At 44.5% G+C, this 18,973-nt stretch overlaps 1 protein-coding gene across 16 annotated transcripts in view; it reads right to left on the bottom strand.

The window, feature by feature from the left end:
• LOC106488315 (uncharacterized) overlaps window positions 1-18,973 on the bottom strand; it is a 242,407-nt gene that overhangs the window by 152,986 nt on the left and 70,448 nt on the right. For 10 of the 16 annotated variants that reach the window (XM_067308033.1, XM_067308029.1, XM_067308032.1 and 7 more), the window contains 8 exons: window positions 16,452-16,675; window positions 15,882-16,130; window positions 12,088-12,219; window positions 8,254-8,431; window positions 6,682-6,768; window positions 4,104-4,232; window positions 1,406-1,518; window positions 526-639 (listed from right to left, as the gene is read on the bottom strand). Coding sequence is in view for 1 of the 16 variants with exons in the window: in XM_067308042.1 (XP_067164143.1) it covers window positions 12,203-12,219 (17 nt within the window). In the remaining 15 variants the exon portion in view is untranslated. The other 6 variants (XM_067308037.1, XM_067308042.1, XM_067308036.1 and 3 more) reach the window with 5 other exon arrangements.

Below are 18,973 nucleotides of genomic sequence, written 5' to 3'. Positions count from 1 at the left end.
CTATGTACTGCACACAGCGGGAAGAAGGAAGGACACAGGAGTTTCCCTTCTTAAACGTCCGGCCCTAGCTGAAGCAAGGTGAATTCAGCCTCTCGCCTTGCACAAAACCGCCCTGGGCAGGGCCAGGATCTGCCAGAAATCCGCTGCCCGTGGTGCCTCGTCGCTCGCCTGCTCCGCGCATACGGAGCCACGCGAGAGGTCACGCGTGGGTGGTTATCGTTCAGAGCATCAGCCGGCTCTCCCACCAATTTTAGAGCATGTCACAGAGCTTTGGAGCTCGCTTTCTAATGAGGATAATTATTATTATTACATCTACATATATATAAAAGCCCCAAATCCCCCTGAGGTTTCTTCGGATCGTCCCAGAAAGAAAACATTTGCATTGTGTGGGCCCTGATTGGGAACACATGGCCCTGCCGCACCCCGCTTCGCCCCGCGCGCTCTGGCACTAATTACAAGGGGAGCAGAGCCCAGTGCGGAGGTTTCTTTAATTCCTCGGTTTTGGAGACTCAGCAATTGAATTACCTGAAGAGGCCGGAGGTTCCCTCGGGTACAATCAGTCATGCAGCGCTTGGGTTAGGCCGGGGTGGGGAGACGTGGATAATATATACACGCTGGCAGCATGATGTAGCCACCCAACTGGGGAAAAAGGAATTTCTCTTAATTAATGGCATGATGTATGACACGTTAGCAACACAAACTCTTTAATAAACCCCGATGCCTCCTTTTACAATTCACCCAAGATGAAAGCACACTGGGTTACCTGTAGGAACTGGGTATTCAGAAATGCTGGCAGAGCAGCTTGTGGTGAGAGTGTTTTAATAGCTGCACATGGTGCTTTTGATTCTGCAGTCAATTTTAGACAAAGCTGCCTTGAAGCAAAGGAAGCAAGTTTCACTTTCAACCTCGCCCAAGGCTGCTACCCAGAGATGAAGCTATCGGCAAAGAAGAGTGAAAACTTAATTTAATTAAATATAACTCTCAATAGGACGAGCTTGGGAGGTTTGGTTCAGAGGATGATTATCTGAACCAATTGAGCTAAATTATTGGCTTTCCAAGTTCCTATTCAAGTTTTCATTTGGCATGGGACTGAGGCACAGCCTAGATGCAAAGCTCAGATCCACTCAAATTTGCCCAAAATATAAGGGTATTCAGATCTGGCTCATTTCAAAAAACCGTGTTTACAGTTACAGTGAATTTGGCCTTCTCCCACACAAAAAGTTATTTATTTAAACCTCTCATTTTGGTCATGTCTTTTCCATCTTACATTTCTTTTTTCATTTTCTGGGTCAAAAAGCAAGTAAATAGGTCAAGTGCCCCATAATGAAGTACAGAGCAGATGTGGCTAGGACTTGGACTCTAAAGCTCTAAATTAAGCATATCAGCAAAAACTGTTATGAATTACTTTTCATTCTTATGCACTTGGATGGTCTTTGTCCTCCTGGATGACCAAGAAAGGAAGGAAAAGGAAATGCCCCAGCTCCTGGCGACTGCGGAGATCTCTCACTCAGATGAGACCTTGGAAAATGTCAGAAACAGAGAGATGGGGACAATGAAGACAAAATACAAAGTACAAAGAAAATCTTAATCAGGGCTCAGGGAGTGTCAGTGTTCACAATTTTAGCTGTTTTTCCCTTATCACGGCCTCCTCTTTGCCAGAGTAAACAAGCTCAGCCTTGACCTAGGCTCACTGGTCACGTACTCTCAGTACCTGACCACCCGGGTAGCCCTCCACTGAACCCTGTCCACTTTCTCCACACCTCCCTTGTGGGCCAAAACACTGTACTGATATTGCATGTGGACACTGTATTTGAGGGCAAGCCTCATCAGCGCTAAGTAAAAAGGGTAAGAACTTCCCTTGGTCTGTTGGCTATGCTCCTTCTTCTTTTCGGCAGACAAAACCACCAATGACTTCCCGTGGCCTTTGGAACAAGCCCAGGACTCAGAGAAGGGAAACAGATCCCAGGTTGCACATATTACAGTAAGTTTCAAACTGTCCTAATCATGAACACTGTAACAAAAACATTTTAGCACCCTTCTGTAATAAATTTATGACATCCCCTGTCCTTAAGCTTAAAACAGGAAAACAAAGCTTGTCATCCTGATACTGAGACCAAGGTGTAGTCTAACGCTGTACTGTCAAACTCCATGTCCTTGAGATCTGTACAGAGCCACCCTCCAGGGACCAATACTCAGCCTAAGATGTTTTCTCTGCATTACACATCACAGTCACATCTCCTTTCTTCCACGGCTCCCCATAAGGGTAAGTAGGAACAAAAAACTCTCCAGTAAGTACAAATTGCACTCCCTGAAATAAAAAGGAGAGGAGAGTCTTGTTCCAATCATGCTTCCTCGTTCTGTCGTTCTGGTATAAAACTTTCTTTTTTTTTTTTTTTTTAAGAACAATTTAGTGTGGCCAATAAAAGCCCAGCTAATTTTTAAATCAGCATGTAGCCAACTCAGCCACCCAGTAGCTCTGTCCTTGGGCAATATTATTGAAGCACACACAATCTATACTAAAGCGATCAGCTTCCCTCAGGCCTGCCAAAGGGATGCGTTAGGCGAGCCCAAAATATGACAGAAGGAAATTTATGTGCAACTTTTACACATAATATCTCATTATGACTCTCCCCAATCTTTCAATTTTAAAAATAAACGGCCTTTGTAATGATTTTACCAGGAGCATGTTGGAAGGGAGATTGAAAAAGAAAAAGGAAAGTGGCTTTGGCTACAGTTATTTCTTTTGCTCTTGTCCTCCTCTCAGGTTTTTCTTTAATTTTCCTGAAGATGTTTCCACTCAATTTAGGAAGAAATGGAATTTCCCCCCCTGCCTGCCACCACTCTTTCTCTGTTTTGTCCGTGTTTTCAAAGAATGGAATGGCTGACTTAATGAAGCCTCTGTCAATAGCAAAATCATTTTGACTGGCTGGTGAATAATGAAAGTCTCCACTTAACGTGCAGCCCAGCTTACCCAGGAGACAAGCGCTTGGTCCCTTTCCAGGCCAGCAAATTGTCATCCATTGCACTACGCGCACACACACACACACACACGCCTGAGTGCAGTGCCGTGTAGCAATGAGAAACAAGAGAGTCCAGCTGAGACGGGAGTTAGTTGCTACTTTATCATGAGGCACATTCACTTTGGCCACTGAAGAGCTCATTGCACAACCATGCAAGCTGATGCTGGCAGGATCTGTCCCAAAATGGAATGGAAAAAGATGGAAAAAATGCATGCAAAAAAAAAAAGTAAAAAAACCCCTCTGGTGATTGATCTGAAAATATCCAATTGCCAGAGCTGAACTGTGCAACGCAGTTTGATAAAGGAAGGGTAATGTGGTAATTTGCCCTTCTGCACCAACATCGAAATCGTTGCACGATTTTCTTATGTTTCATTGCGGGTATCAGCAGGAACGAATTCATGTGCTATTCATACTCCACAGACCACAGCTAGCGAACCCACGGGAGGAACGTATACCTGAGGCGAGAATCAGTTGTAAGCGTTTTCGGGAACGACCTCCTCTTAGGGGGTAAAAACAACAAACAAAGCAAAACTCTCACAGCTTCTGCTGGTAGCAGAGAGGGTTGTTCTCAAAGTGGAAAGCCGAATCTCTGCCAATGTACACTGACTGGTGGAAAAGAGTTTTCCCACTGTGGGCTGATGGGCAAATGACCATTATCAGGCAGAGAGAACTGGGGCAAATGTAAAAATATTCCAAACAGTACAAAAAAAGCTTTCTCTGCTACACAGCATTACACCTCCCAGTTGTACTACACCATATTTCCCTTGCATTCCAGAATCCCGACACTCCTCCCTTTCTCAGGAAACAACAGCTTTTATGCATCTTCCCTCTTCCCTCAGCCAAAGTCCAGGTACTAAGACAGCCTGACGGTTTTGACCATATTTGTTCTACTCATTTATACACAGCTGCTTGCTCTTCTGCACGAATTTGCATTGCTCTGTTTTCATTTTTTCATACTCTTGTGAAAACAGTAGTGAAAGCATGAGCACAGAAAATCTTTAAACAGCTTTTGGAGAGACTCCTTTTTCTCCTCATCAATCCTCATGCCCCACCAGTGGGTCCTGCACCGAAGCCTATCAATACCTGGCCCTAACGTGCCAGCAGGGTGATCCCTTTCCTCGGTGACTTCCAGCGGCATCTTTTCTCCAGGGGCTGAGCTATGAATGGCTTGTGCAATTCTGGGGAATCCACAAGAAGTCTTGAAGCTGGATGCTGAAGTAAATAAGTAGAATGTATATATATTTAGTAAATGGCTATGAAAAGATAACATCAGAAAACATGGAAAATGGAAGAAAAAATATACATCCTGGCAAGAAGACTGTATATTTTTATTATATTTATAATGTATTAATTCTACATTTGAAGGGATCATTTGGTTTAAGCAGGACAATTTCACTACATTTATTCTCTTCAAGAAAAAAAGATCGAGGTTAAAGGGCTGGTCGTCAGTAACTCATTCCATACTAGCCTAGAACCAAATAACTGGAGGTGAAAACTGAACCAGATGCTCTGCCCTGGGTGATTTTACCAAATAGTACAGTTATTTTGCTCATCCCACCGAGACCTGAAGAAAAATAGTATTTGACAGAAGGAGTCTCCCAATAAAGAGTGATCAAACTGAACGTGCTGAATTTGGGAGTGTTTTAAGGAGATTTATGAGTTTACGTTGGCCAACAGCGAATGTTGTAGTAGCTTCTCTGTAATCACCCACACTCAAGATGCCACTATGACTGTTTTGGGAAGGCATGGGTGCACCACCGCTGTTGCTATCAGTATGTGACATAAATCAACATCAGATGAATGAAACTTGGGAGTGGCAGGCAGGAAATCATCAGTCTGTGGGTCGCTGTTTGTTTCTGTGGAGGGACCTAATGCAATCAGATGGACTCTCTGGGCCTCAGTTTCCCCCTCTGTCAAGCAGGAACACACCATTACATTAGCGAGAATTAATTTATTCTCGCATGCTGCCTTGAATGTGGCATCTGCCATGGACACACAATGAATAAAAGAAAAGGCCTTTGGTCTGGGCTCCTTTTGAGTATCCCAGGTTCAGGCTTTACATGGCACGTATGGCAGCGAACCACCTGAACATTTAGCATCCAGGCTGGAATTTGCGATTTCACTGATTGCAGTAAATATATGTTTGTGTTATACCATAATTGCTCATCCTTTAAACTAAACAGCACAACAATTAGCACATGGCTGTTCTTCATCTATCTTAACATCCATCACTTAACGCTTTCAATGAGAAATTTTTACCTCTGTTTGAACAGAGATAAAGCAGAATTACCTCGAGTATTTTCAAGTTTACCACAACTCCAAGCACTCCTTGGCAATGCTACTGCCCTCACTGTGTAATACGGCACTGCTGTGTAAGGCTAGGAAAATCCTCTGGAAGTGAAGGTGCCTTGGTTCTGCTGCTGTTTTCTTTGAAAAAACAAAACCTTGGGCAAATCCCAAAGCCACATTCCCATCTGCAGAGTGGAGATGCTTTTCTGCTGGATACTTACACTGGGATCCATCACTGTAGAATTTGGGCATAACGTGGGCATGTTTTCTAGGTGAGGTATAAATGCATGAAGTACTGTAAGATCATTTATTTTCAAAAGCCAGGATTGACAAGGAGGCTCAGAACAGAAGAACACTAAAAAGGACAAAAAGCTGGGAGAGAGGAAAGAAGAGAGCAAGCTGGGGGGCTATTTCAGTCTCTTTTTCTTATCTGCTCTTTTGGACGCTTCATGTCACAGGCCAGTGTCACCCAGTCGGTCCTTGGCAGGCTGCGCACGGCGAGGAGGACCTGTGCTACCCACTCAGTCACAACACAGTGTTACCTAGGGCAGCCAAAAGTTCAGCGACTGCTTGTGGTTTCAAATCCCAGAACCCATAAAGCACAAATACAGGTTCTAAATGCGAGGCTGTGACCTCTCCACTCACCAATAAAACATGCCCAAAGTCATAATAAACAAAACATTACAATTCAGGGTGGCAAGGCATAAACCAGTCATATGTATTTTCTTTCTGGCCACTTAAGCAAATCTTTGCCTTTACCAAAAACTACCTCAGTGAACTAAGTTAGCAAAACAATCCTGATTACAACATAGGTTAAAAAAAAAAAAAAAAGTCAAATAAACTTAACCTAGGGCTTCTCATGGGATGTTTTATGTTCTTGTTGTTACAAAGCAGCATATGGGCCAGAAAAAACATGGAAGGGACACAAGTGTGATAATATAATGATACCTTTTATTAGCTCAATGAAGAAAAAAGAATAACAGAGCTTTGGATACATCAAAGGTCTTTTTTCTTCACTTTCAGGATGCAGAAAGGAAAAACCACAGCTTGTATATTCCTGACAATACTCATCTTGTTAGGAGCATGAACTCATGTTGTGGGCTTTTCATTTCACTGAGTAGCCAGGGAAGGAGGGGACGGGAAGGCAAAAAAGTTGCTTTGTAGGAATTGAAGGAACTGACATCTGGTTACAAAACGATACAAATTTCTAGGTCATACTTAACAGCATGAATAATAAACTAAAAAGAGTTGCTGGCTACTTTCGGCATGACACAGTGGTAACCTCGTTAAGATGTTTTCCACTGGCTACTATAGAACTGCAAAAGATAGCGGTAAGGGGAGGAACAGAGACAGATTTTTAGGAAATACTTACTCTTGCAGGAGATGAAGATGACGAACCAAGTCGGGTACATCTGTGATGGGCATGTGTGTCATGCCACTAAAGAGACAAGATTCAGAGCTGCCGAAGGGAAAAAAACAAGCAAAACAAACATGATAAGATAACTCTGTGGACAGAAGTGATGTGTGGGCATCCCCGTATCTGCTAGCGATTATCAGATCCAGCAGAGTTGAGGTAGACCAGTGATTTCTTTTCTGCACTCCTCCATCTTTTTCAGCCTCTGACATCATTTATTAGAGCATCCTTATTTTGTTACTCAGACTGCCAGAAGGGGAATAAACTTTACCCTGCAGGTGTTTTCAGGAGAAATTATCTTTTCCCCAGGATGCTACATTTGGTAAGAGTTATTTTCCCCAGCAGTCCATGACACTGTTGTATAAGATACATTTTCCCTAGGTACTTCTTATATACCCACCCACATCCTGAACAGTATTGGTCTCATGTGAATATATGTTTGTAAAGGTAGAAAGTATTCTAAACTCTTAGGCTGGAAAGTATATTAAAAGGCCTATCACCTACATTGATTACAAAGCATTAAATTTTGACATTTTTGGTGAAGGCACACCAAGAAGCTTAAAACGGATTTATCATACAAGAAACAGATTAAGTCCATTTTAGCCTCTCCAAGTGGATCTCAGACTTCCTCAAGCAATCATGGAATAGTTTTCAATGGACTAAAACAACAAAAGGGATTAATAGGATTTAGGGTATTCGGAAAGAAGGAGCCTTCAGAGAAGGCTAAGAGAAGGAGACTTCAGAACATAAATGGAGGCTAAAAGAAGGACCTTTCCCCACATTTTGCTTTCTTACTAATACCCTCCCACCTTGATTTAGTGTAAAACAGATGCCCCATCACCTGTTTCCATATATACAGAGATTATATTGCAGCAGGGATGCAGTCAGGGAAAACATGAATTGTCTTAAGCTTGGAGCATGTTTAGGAGACAGCCAGGAAAAGGTGGAAGGAACAGGAGAAAAATCACCAGTTCAGCAGTTCTTCCAGAAGCAGGGGATGGTGATGGGAAACACCCAAGGAATTGATTCTCACTAACGTAATGGGTTGCTCCACACAAGCCGGTGGCCGCAGCAGCTAATAGCAAAGTCACGAGCCTCGCAGGCATCTACTTTGGGCTGCAGCACTGGCTTTGGACCAGTTTGTCCAACTGTCCAGCCAATAACCCACGTCTCTGTTAAGCAATGTTGATGAAATAAAATGCTGCATTTTCATAAAAAATAGGTGTTCCCCTCCCCTACACCAGCATTATTCTGAAGCAAGAGTCACAATGGAAAAAAGGAGGAAAAAAAATACATATTCATGCTAGAAGCAGTTTCTGTACTTTCCACAGCACGAGGTACTTCTGGATGAAGTCAAAGGCCAGGAACATTGCACGGGGCCAGCCCCGTGAGCTCGCACCAGTGCCTTGTATCACCGCCGAGGAATCCAGCTGCTCATCGGCCCACCCACCCCGCCGAGCTCCAGCCCTCCAGGCAAAACCTTGATAAATTCGAAAAACGGCTGGAGAGAATTTGGTAAATCTCCACTACCTTGCCTGGAAGCCTGGACCGTAGTGCAGGAGGTTAACAGCTTGCAAAGGACCGCAGGGAGGATAATTTTGCTGATGCGAGGCGTGCCCCAGCTGATTCAGAGATCCTTAGGCATTACCAGGGTGAGTGCCCACAGATGGAGAGATAGCGGTGAAAATGCGCCTTCTCCTGCTGCGTACTGGGGAGAGAAAAAGAGAGCGCCAGGCACTGGGTGCATCACCCCCCATCACCTGGCCAGCTTTGTGATAGCAAGGAGAGCGCACCAGCCATAAAAAAAAATAAATAAATAAAAATAAAATTAAAAAAAAGCCTTATCCTTTGCCTTCTTAAAAATTGTTTCTCTGCATTTCTTCTGGTTCCCTTCCAACCATTGAGCAAGCTATTGTTTGTTGTGGTAGTTAAGCTAAATAAAAATTAAGCCTGTTTGGGGTTATTTTGATGGATTATACAGCTTTTATTTAACAATTACTCTGCCACTAAGGCTAACATGGAGAAGATGGTCTCTTTTGTGGAAGATTCACCATTGGCACATAAATGCACCAAGAACGCCAACTTGCAAAGTGCCTGTTTAATATCCAGTTAACGGATGGGTAACTTTGGGGGGCATGTTCCGTAGAATCTTTTTTTCTTTTAATTTCTTTGCCACAGACAACTTTTGAGGATGAATGTTTCTGAAGACAGGAATGCTCCAAGGCCTAGAGTGTGAAGCTCATCTTTGCTCAAGTGTAGTGGGTCTCTACCCAGGCCTAAGTTTAAATACCAAAGACTCTTTGCAATAAGCAAAAGGACAAATAAGAAAAAACAGCTTCGCTGCCAGTTTTTTGGTTTTTTTTTAACCTTTCTATCATACAAGAGACCAAATAGGTCAATCTAGTTTGCCTGTCCTCACGTGGCTGCATTCATGGAGGACATTCCCTGCCTCAGATGACAGCTGCAATTGGCCTCGATCCAGGAAATGCAAAAGAAAGGAAAAATACACGAGTGATCTATACCGCGATTTATTGTAGCAGCTTTGGGTCATTCCACAGGTCACATATTTGCCTTACTGGATTATCAGTGAACACATGTGTGCACCGCACACACACACGCACACAGCAACTTCTTCTCTCTTCTTGGTCCTGGCTCGTCGGCCCTGCAGCAAGAACATGCCGTTTCTCCTCCTTCCGCGCAGAGTGTTCACGGAAAGCTCTGCCCCGGCTCTCTGCCGGCCCGAGCCCGTGGCCCCGTCCAGCCAGGCCGGCCCTCCGGCCACGCGAGGGCTCGAACCCTCCCGGGCGTCGAGTTAACAGGAGTCACCGCTTCCACCTCTCCTCCGAACTGGGCGCTTTCCCCGGAGCAATCCGGAGGGGCAACTCGCTACCAGTCACAACCCTGGTTTTATGGAAATCAAAGGCAAATCTCCCATTTCTGGCAGGAATAGCTGCCCTAAATCTCTGTCACTAGTGCAGCTCTTTAAGAGCACGGTAATTCTCCACCAAATTGAATCTTCTCTGACAATTGGCAGCACATCAGAGACAATTCGCAGGCATATTTTTTCCCCTTTCCTAACAGGAAATAGGGCTTGTGTTACATTTACAGTGACCTGGATCTCTAGGGGCAGACTAATATCTCACCTAAACAAACAGACAGTATTTCTTCCCTGGTAAAGTCGGACGGGCTGGAAGGGAAAGGCGGCTTGGCAGCGGCCAGCCCAGCTCGCAGCGGCAGCGCCGGAGGTGTCAACGATGCACAAACCTAGAAACACCAACGAGCAGCAGCTCACGACGCTTGGAGCTGCAGGTGACCTGGAGGAAACCGCCCCCGCCGCAGCCAGCGCTCGCACCCGACCTTTTGGTTTTGTTTTAAGGGAATGGCTGTTTTCTCACCCCATGTGGACCTCAGCGGGGCTCCCCCGGAAAGCTGCAGTTTTCCTCCTAGGATGTGTGTTGGGGGTTTCACTGCTCAACCCGTGGTAGGGCAGAGATGGTGCAAACACCCTCTTCTGCAAAATCGCCTCCCCTCCTTGGAGTTTGCAGTGTTTTCCCAGCGCGTCTCCGTGGGGACAGCGAGCCCGTTCTGGGCTTCATTTACGGAGGATGAAAAGAGCAAACTCCACACTGTGCGAAATGACTCTGGGGACAGTAACTTGTAACAGATGTCACGATTGTTCAATGTCCAATTGACAAGAGAGCCTTCAGAAATAATAAACGCTTACATGTGCTTGCTTGTAAGACAAATAAAATTCAGATATTGTTTTGCTTGGATTCCCTCCTCCCCCGCCAATATACTACTGTATTTTTTTTTGCCCAGAAGTGATGCCCTGTTCAGCCCTTGTAAAATCAGAGAGACAAACCAATCCCGATGGGGAAATCTACTGATTGCAAAACTCCCCGCCACACATGCAGGGCAATAAGCACGCACAAGAAAAGGAGAAAAGCCCAGTTTCACTCCCATAAACGAAAAACACCGAAGGCACCAGGAAATCGGCACATTTCAACTGCTCGTCTGTCCCAGCCACAGGATCGACCTCCCTGCCACGCCACCAGGCAAGCTGCTCCCCGAGCCCCATTCCGCTCAGCAGCAACGATTTTCCCAATCCGAACAGGCACTGCGCTTGGCTTCCCCACTCTGTGCATGGTCAGCTCCCCCGAAAACCTCACGCCCTTCAAGGTACCCAAGGAGAGCAGAGTTTAGAGCGAAAGGCATGGTGTCTGTCAACCTCAGAAACACTTTGCTTTCCCAAATATCACAAAGAAACAAAACCCCCGCAGCCTCCCACGCCTTTGCCCCCGTGATATGCAGGGAGCCGGGAGAGAGGTGGAAGGACCCCACCAGCTCCGGGCAAGAGCTCGTGCCGGGCAGCCCCTCCGTGCAATGCCTCCCATCTGCTTTTAGTATAAAAAAAAAAGAGCACGCAAAAGCTCCTGCGAGCTGAGGAGGAAGTGGCATACTTTGGGGTACACGTCTTGGCTGGTTTTGTAGGCAAAACCAGGCTAGTGGCAGCAGGAGAGAAATCCCGTCGTACGATAAATGTCTGCAGCTGGAGATACCCTCGGAGGGAGCAGCGGAGAGGCAGCAACAGGCCAGGGAGCGATACTGCTGGAACGATTCGCTTTAAGCTGTTGTTTTGGCTCTGTCAACACAACCACAAGTCTGTTCATGTCAGCAACAGGCCTCTCTCTCGCCGGTTATTTCCAGGAATCAGAATCACAGCCATCAACAGTTGACAATTAGAAAAATAGCATAAGCGCTGTGGTTGAGCAGTTTCAGTAGGTCGGAGGTTCTTGGTTCATTTTTGCAAGAGAAACAGCTGTTGATCTTAGGATCTTCTGTGTCATTCATTGTCATGGCACTGAACAGAGATATTTTAAGATGACCGTATCTATTTACACCAACAGTTACGAAATATCCCCTGTGAATCTCACTGTTAGGTGGGAAAGCATTGCGCCAGCCCTGCCACCCCTGCTCCTTGGGTGAATACTTTGCAGTCACACCTCTCAATACTTCTGCCAGTCCAGGTTCGAATTTGGAAATAAAACTGCATTTTAACCCCCTGAACCTGTTTTGGGGGCCCCCAAACCTTCTGAAGCTCAGTGAAACTCTATGCCAGCCTCAAACGAGTGAGAATTTTCTGTGACTGAGTCCTGTGGTTTCAGCTGGTTTTGCAATTAAGTCTGTGTCCTAGTTTCATTCTGAATTTCAGCTGATGCCATGCTCTGTTCAGATAAATCAGAACCTTAAAATGAAACTCGAGCCCGTATGAGCTCTCTTCCTCTGAACTAACTGTGTCCTCCTCTTCCCCCCCCCCCCCCCCCAGTCTCATCCCCACCTCATTTCCAGTCAGGCCAAACTCACCTCTGGAGCTAGTCGCTGCTGTTCACCTCCTTAGCACAAGTGACCGCAGCCACCCAGCGCGCGTGGAGGACGCTGGTGGACCTTCCCCTCCAAATGCAGCTTAGCAGCTTTGCTTTCAGCCCTCATCCGTTTCTGGAAATAAAAAAGCAAGGAGTTTTTAGCCTGAGAAGAATCTTCTTGCTTTGTCAACTGTCCAGAACACAAAAGAGCTGTAAAGAAAAAAAAGTATTAAAATGAAAGAAAGTGGTCAGGTGGAGAGCTTCACAGCTCTCCAGGACCCTGAAGCCAAGCAGCCAAGATTTAGTCTAGAGCCGAGAAACCAGAGGTCACACAAAAGGAGCCGCAGGTATGTGCAAAAGTTATGTAGATGCAGTTATGTGCTTTTGTTTTCTCAGTTAAACGTGTTGCCTCCATCTGTGTAAACAAGGAGCAGAGAAAGTTAACATTACAGAAAAAATACAGTAGAGAGAAAGAGAGTCTTTAGCAGGTTTTGGCTACAGAGCAAAGAAACACGATGGGATTAGGGCACCAGCTCAGTCGTGACCTCCCTTCCAAATCCAGATGAAGCAAGAGAGGAATGAACGCCCAGCAAAAGGAGGAAAGGGGAAAGACCTTTAAAGGACTACACCAGCTAGGCCAGCAGCATGACCTATGAGAACTCAATTTTATTTTAATGCAGTGGGAAGTGTGCCCAGGATTCTAAATAATGCTCTGTGTTTGCTGTAATATTACACAGAGCTCCAGCCAGGCAGGGTCCTGAGTCGACACAGCTGGAGGGAAAACTCAGCAGGAGTCCCATGCTAAAGCAGCAAATAAATAAATAAAAAACTTCAGCACCATGCAGATATTTATAGGATTTTGTCATTATTCTTTAGGTGCATTAAAAACCCTAAAATCAGCCAATAAAGTCCTTAACTATATTGCCTTTGTGCAGCTAGCAATCTTTAAATATTACCTCTCTAAACATACAACAAGAAAACTCATTTTAGTTCAGTTTGGCTCATCTGCCTTGCCCAGCCCAACCCCAAATTCACCATCACTTCCTTCCTCCACCCATACCCTTTATCAAAGCTCTGTCCCAAACAGTTTCAGGTGCATCTTATCCCCTCAGGTGCAGGTGGGAAGCTCAGAGTTAGTCTTTGCCATTTACCTGACTCACTGCAGCCGCTCATTAGGCCAGGAAGTAATATGGTAAAAAGCTTGTTAACATGGGAGCAAGGAGACTGCTGCTCCGCTCTTGATTTTCACATGTCTCCGCTACTTTCTGTTTTGCGCCTTGATTATTTGCAAACTGAGTTAGTTCTGCTTGCACGTTTATTTAAAGCATTGCATCTACCAATAAAACCCTTTGCCTGAACGGTGGTATAATCACAAGCGGTGGAAACAAACAGTTACTGTGATTTTTGAAGAAATTATTTAAAAAATCAGATCTTGGGAAATCCGAGAGCATCGCAGACTCTGTCTAGACCGGAGGGCAAGCACGCTCCACCGTGGGCGCTGCGTCCCAGAGCCCTGGCCGCTGGGTCAGGGTATGCTGGACCTCGCTGCAGATCCTCCGCAGCTCTCACAAAAGATTATCATTGGTTTACTCCATTTATTCAGACTAGATATTAGAAATCCTCCTGCAAAATTAAAAGCTCTGGAAAGCCTTGTGAAATTATTTTTTCCTAGATGCGAGTGTGAGGTCGTAGACGGCTTTAGTTTTTTTAAAGCTGGCAGATAATAACAGACAGGCACCGCTTTCGCTGTGACCCTCTCCCTCACATGTACCTACATACGCCACCCAAAGCAGATCCGAACTGGATAGTGTGGGCAGAACAATGGGAAACAGATAGCATCTGGTCTTCAAGGAAAAAAAAAAAAGAAAGGAAGGAAAAAGAAAAGCCATATACTAGCTAGTTAAGTAACTGTCTCCTTCCCTCCCCCACTTTTTTCTTTTTTTTTTAGTAACTTAATTGAAATCCAAACCACAAAGCAGATCTTTGGGGTGGGGAACAAAGGGAGGAGAGGAAGGAAGAGAAACGAAAGGAGATAACTTGCTCTGTCAACCCAGCACCCTTCCCACGAAGGCGCATGGAGGGGAGCAAAGCTGGCCACGAGCGGCGTCATCGAGGCTGGCGGACGTCGGGCAGCCCAGGCAGCCGCTCCTGCTGCACCGCGTGCTGCAACGCAAGGCTGACTCATGCGTTGGGATGCATTTTTTTAAGAGCAGGTCTCCCACCTTTTTACACAAGTAGTTTGGAGGCAGGAGTTAGGCAGTGACTTCTCCGCACAGGCCTAAACCCCCTAAAATCCAGGAGGAACATCTGATGGCATCAATGGACTTCGATTCTGCTCTCAAAGTGAATTTGTTGCTCTTCCATATTAACAGCAATTATTATTCTTCTGCTTCAAAAGTTTGAGGCAACGAGTCACAGAGCGAAAAATAAAGGCCATGTGATTTATGTGAGCTATCTCATAAGGGCAGCAATCTAAGAGGTGAAAACAATGTATTATTGTTGTCATTGCTGTTGGTATATTATTAACAGCAATCAAGAGTCTGCTAGATTCCTCTACCATATCCAAGTACAACATCTTTGTCTATAGAAAACATATAAATTTTAAAAGTAATTGAAACAATATGTACCCAGGAGAGGCTCATGGACTGCATAGTACCAGGATCTAAAGGCACCTTCAGGGCTACAATTTTACTCTTATCTTTTTCTGTGTATCCAAAAAAAAAAGAAGCCGTTTCAGTAAAAAATCAAAGGCCATTTTTGAAAAACTGGAAGTCAAAATGAGACAGTGCTTCACACTATACAAATACATGCAGTTTATACTGCCAGCATAAGTCTGTAAGTAACCAGCAATGTGCTCGACTCTTTTTATACCTCTTTGCCATATAAACTACTCAAAACTGGAGGGCACATGTCACTTATACTGACATGCAAATCATTACTGCTTTGTCTGCCAGGAAATTTGTGTAAACCAATGCTGAGTTCAGGTTCATTATATTGACATTTTCACCAACAAGTAAATTGAAAGGTTACATTGTTGACATACCAGATGTTATGCAAACTGCTTTTCAAACCAGGGTTTCCATACATCTCTACAAATAAATAAATTAGACACTTACAAATGGTGTGTGAATCAATATATGGTAAATCACCCATTTATATACACATGGTGAAAACTACTGTGTGTAAATCCCATATTTCACACAATGTCAAAACCTTTTTCACCCAGTACTTTTCATTTTCCTGAAAATAGCTGTCATTATGTAAATGTTTTCCCTCAAGACCAACTGTTCTTCATAGCACGAACGTTACTTGAAACCCCGGGTGCCTGAATTAGCGCATGGTGTTATCAATGGGAGGGAAGCGCCCAAGCGGGAGCTCGGCAACGAAGCAGCCCTAAGGACCTGCCTCTATGCATCTGAAAGAGTAGATCTGAATGCACTAACTTCTGGCATGCTCAAGTTTTTAACATGGGTTGCCTCCAGTTTCGATTTAGCCTCAGGGTATTTTGACCCCTTCCTGATGCACTTTTTTCCTCTTGACTCATCTCTAATAACAAAAATAAGCAGAACGCTATTTGTTGAACGAGGTACTGATCTCATTTGATCTTATTTGGGCCTGTTTCTGGCGTAAATCAGAAGTGAGTGACCTTGTAATTCTAATCTCAATGAAGCACGCGTGGTGCAGAATCAAATCCTAAGGGCAAGTGTAATTCTAAATTATCTTTGCACTCTCCCCATCTCCGGACTAAAGCAAAGGGGGCTGACGCCAGCCCGGTCAACGGAGGCCTCCCGGTACCTGAAGCTCCATTCCTGCAGCTACAGCAGACGCTGCTTCGTCCCTGTGCACTGAGGTCTCCCACTGCAACCAGTATGACTCCAGAAGTCCCCTGCAGTGCCAGTGATTTCTTCCTATGTCCACTTTCCAACACATGGATTTATCTAGGTGTAGATCGGGCAAATCAGACTCATTTCTTAAAATCTTCAGTTGTAGAGGAAAGAAATTTCTTGGAATGACGGTGATGCCTTCTGCCAGTTGCCTCGTCTCCTAATCAAAGAAATGTCATAACAAATCAGCTTTTCTGTAATACCTTATATACATTCAACATACAGATGAAGAATGGTTTCAATACACTCCAAAGGCTCCTCCAAGCTGGAAGAAGCCTTGATCAATTCAGACCCTTCTGAACCAGCTGAGACACAGGACTGTGTCTTTCCCACTTTATAATTCTTCACCGAGTGCTCATACTGAAATTGTTTCATAACCACATGAATTTGGAGTTTTCATTTCACCCTTGGAAGAAATGTAGAGTCTGGCACGGTGACAAGTATAACAGTGTGTAAAAGCACAATTAACTTATGCTTCCACCCCATTTTTTTACATTTCTAAGGAAGCTCTGAGATTTCAGAGTGATTGTTTTCACTTCGGAGCCAGCAGCACACGATTCCTTCACTTCATCAGCACGGCGGTACAAAGCCGGGGCTCTCGGTGACCAGCGCGAGCCCTCCCGTACCGCAGCCCCTGTCCCTCCGCCGCAGGGAGAGGTCACAGCACAGGCCACGCTTTGCGCCTTCCCCCCAGCAACCGGCTTCCTAGAAAAGAGAAGCAGCAAGAAAAAAAGTCAAACTGGAATTGCGTACGGCTCTAAGGGAGTGAGGCACAGTAATCCCCTCGGAGCTGCGCAGATTGGGCACCTCCTCTCCACTGAGCGCTAGGGAAAAGCACAGCTGAAGCACACAACTCGCCATTTCGGATGCACGAATCCCTGGATGTGGCTCCGCACACCCTCGGGGAGAACAAACTGCAAAATGTTCTCCTGATTTTTTTTTTTTTTCCCCCACTGGGAAATGCCTACTTTAAAACTATCTGCTGAAAAGTATAAGACTGACACTTTACCCAACTGATTAAAAAAGGGGGGAAAATTGTTTCAAAACTGCTGAAATATTCTGAAGCTTTGAGCAAAAGATTTTCTAGTACAACTTTTCATTTCGAAAGGTGAAGGTGTTTATGCATAAACAAGTAACACCTTAGACATTAAAATTCAAACAATTTTTTTTTCAAAATGACTAGGTTAAAATATGCCAAGATGTTGAAGTTTGCCAGGTATTTTGAGATCTTGAATTCTCAACTCATTCTTGGTTTAAAAAAAAAAAAAAAAAGGTTAAAAAGCAAACTGTGCTTCACAGACACTCCATAGCAAGAACCCAACAGTGCAAAGGTTTATGAACGTTTGTATCTACCTGCCTTTCAAAGGCCTGGAAAGGGCAGCTGAGATCACTAGAGTTCAGAGTAGGGCCCCTTCTGTTGGTCTCTTTACCCAAAATGATTTGCTGTGTAGTTGAGAAAGAGTGGTATGGGAAAGTGATAGTTATTGATCCCAGATCCCTTTTTCATTTGTTTGAGGATGCTGGATGAGCAAGGCCTGGATTATCTGCGCTGAACATGGGTGCTGTATCAACCTAAAGCTATGAAACTTGGTTTCCTGATGATTTCAATTTACTACACTTGCTTCCCTGAGACCACTGAGTGACACCACGTAGAATATTTCACTCGTATTTCACCCTGTTCCTGATGACAGCAGGGCCTCGAAACAGTGTCTGAAAAAAACTAGCGTTGATCTTCCGAAATAGCCAAGCAGTTGTCTGTTATTCCTTCTGTCACTCTTTTATTGACCTTTCTTTGGCAGCTCTGTGTAGATACCTCACTAACAACCAGGGCTAGCACAGACCAGAGGTGTGTCCAAATTTAATCACCCTGGGCCCTAATTATCTTGAGTCAAAACAAAACTCCAGAGTTCATCTGTCTTAAATTCTCTTAAAAGTTTGTTTTAGATATCCTTCAGGCCTAATCCTTCAGACTAATAAGGGAAAACAGTCTGAAACCAATATCAAGCAGACTGTCACTTCATAACCACCATCACTTGGATCATAGATGGCACTAGGCACCAGTCAGGTATCATATTTCCATCAGCGTTCAATAGCATTGCATATGCTTTTCCCTTATGGCCAGCACCATAAAGACATTCTGCCAGACATAATCATCTGTATCTAGCCTGGCAATTTCTAAGCTATCCTAAGCACATGGTTTGAAGAGCCTGGCTGTTAAAAGAGGAACAGCCAGCTGCAGCAATGTATAAAATTGCATCCACAAGCAGAACAAAACAACGCCACGCCAAGCCTTTGCTCGTTCGGTTTTACACGCCTGTGCCCAGATTTGCGCAGGGTTTTAAAATTCTGTTTAAATAAATAAATAAAGTACTCCGCCACTCCTAACAGTTGCAATAGTCACAAATTAAAAGAAACAAGCAGACACCCACAGCAAAGGCAATGGAGACTGGGTAGGTTTTACATTGTGAGGTTTTGTTCTGAGGACTCTCATTTTTTTTTTAATCTTGATTTTTTTTTTTAAATAGAGTTCTAATGAAACACCCTCAAGCTTTGCTGCGGTTTGCATCTATGGCTAACCGGCCAAATACCTGCACATTTTGTTTCACAAGTAGCATTACAGATAAGAGAGGGCAAGATCACGCCCCGGTTTTACAAGGCTCTGAGAGGCATTTAGGGGCTATACAGACCCCTGCTTGGCTGCCTAAGGCCTGCTCTGATCATTAAATAATGTGGAAGGCTTATAATAACAGCTGGTGACTGATACATTCCCTTTCTACAAATATTTCACCTTTATCACCACAACCACTGTGGAGGGACAGCCCTGCTCTCCTAAAGGCTCGGTGCGGCCCAAAAACTATCATAGTCTCAGGTTCATTAGGATACCAAGGTAAGATAAAACTTCTTAAGCAGTAAAAAGAAGGGGGCAGAAAAGGCATTAAAGAAGCTCTTTCCCTGAATCACTTAGAAACATACTTTCCAAGAGAAGATATTCTCAATCCGGAA

The sequence above is a fragment of the Apteryx mantelli genome, chromosome 18, assembly GCF_036417845.1.
Source record: "Apteryx mantelli isolate bAptMan1 chromosome 18, bAptMan1.hap1, whole genome shotgun sequence".
Classification (NCBI taxonomy): Eukaryota; Metazoa; Chordata; class Aves; order Apterygiformes; family Apterygidae; genus Apteryx; species Apteryx mantelli.
This window is presented reverse-complemented; position numbering and strand designations above follow the sequence as displayed.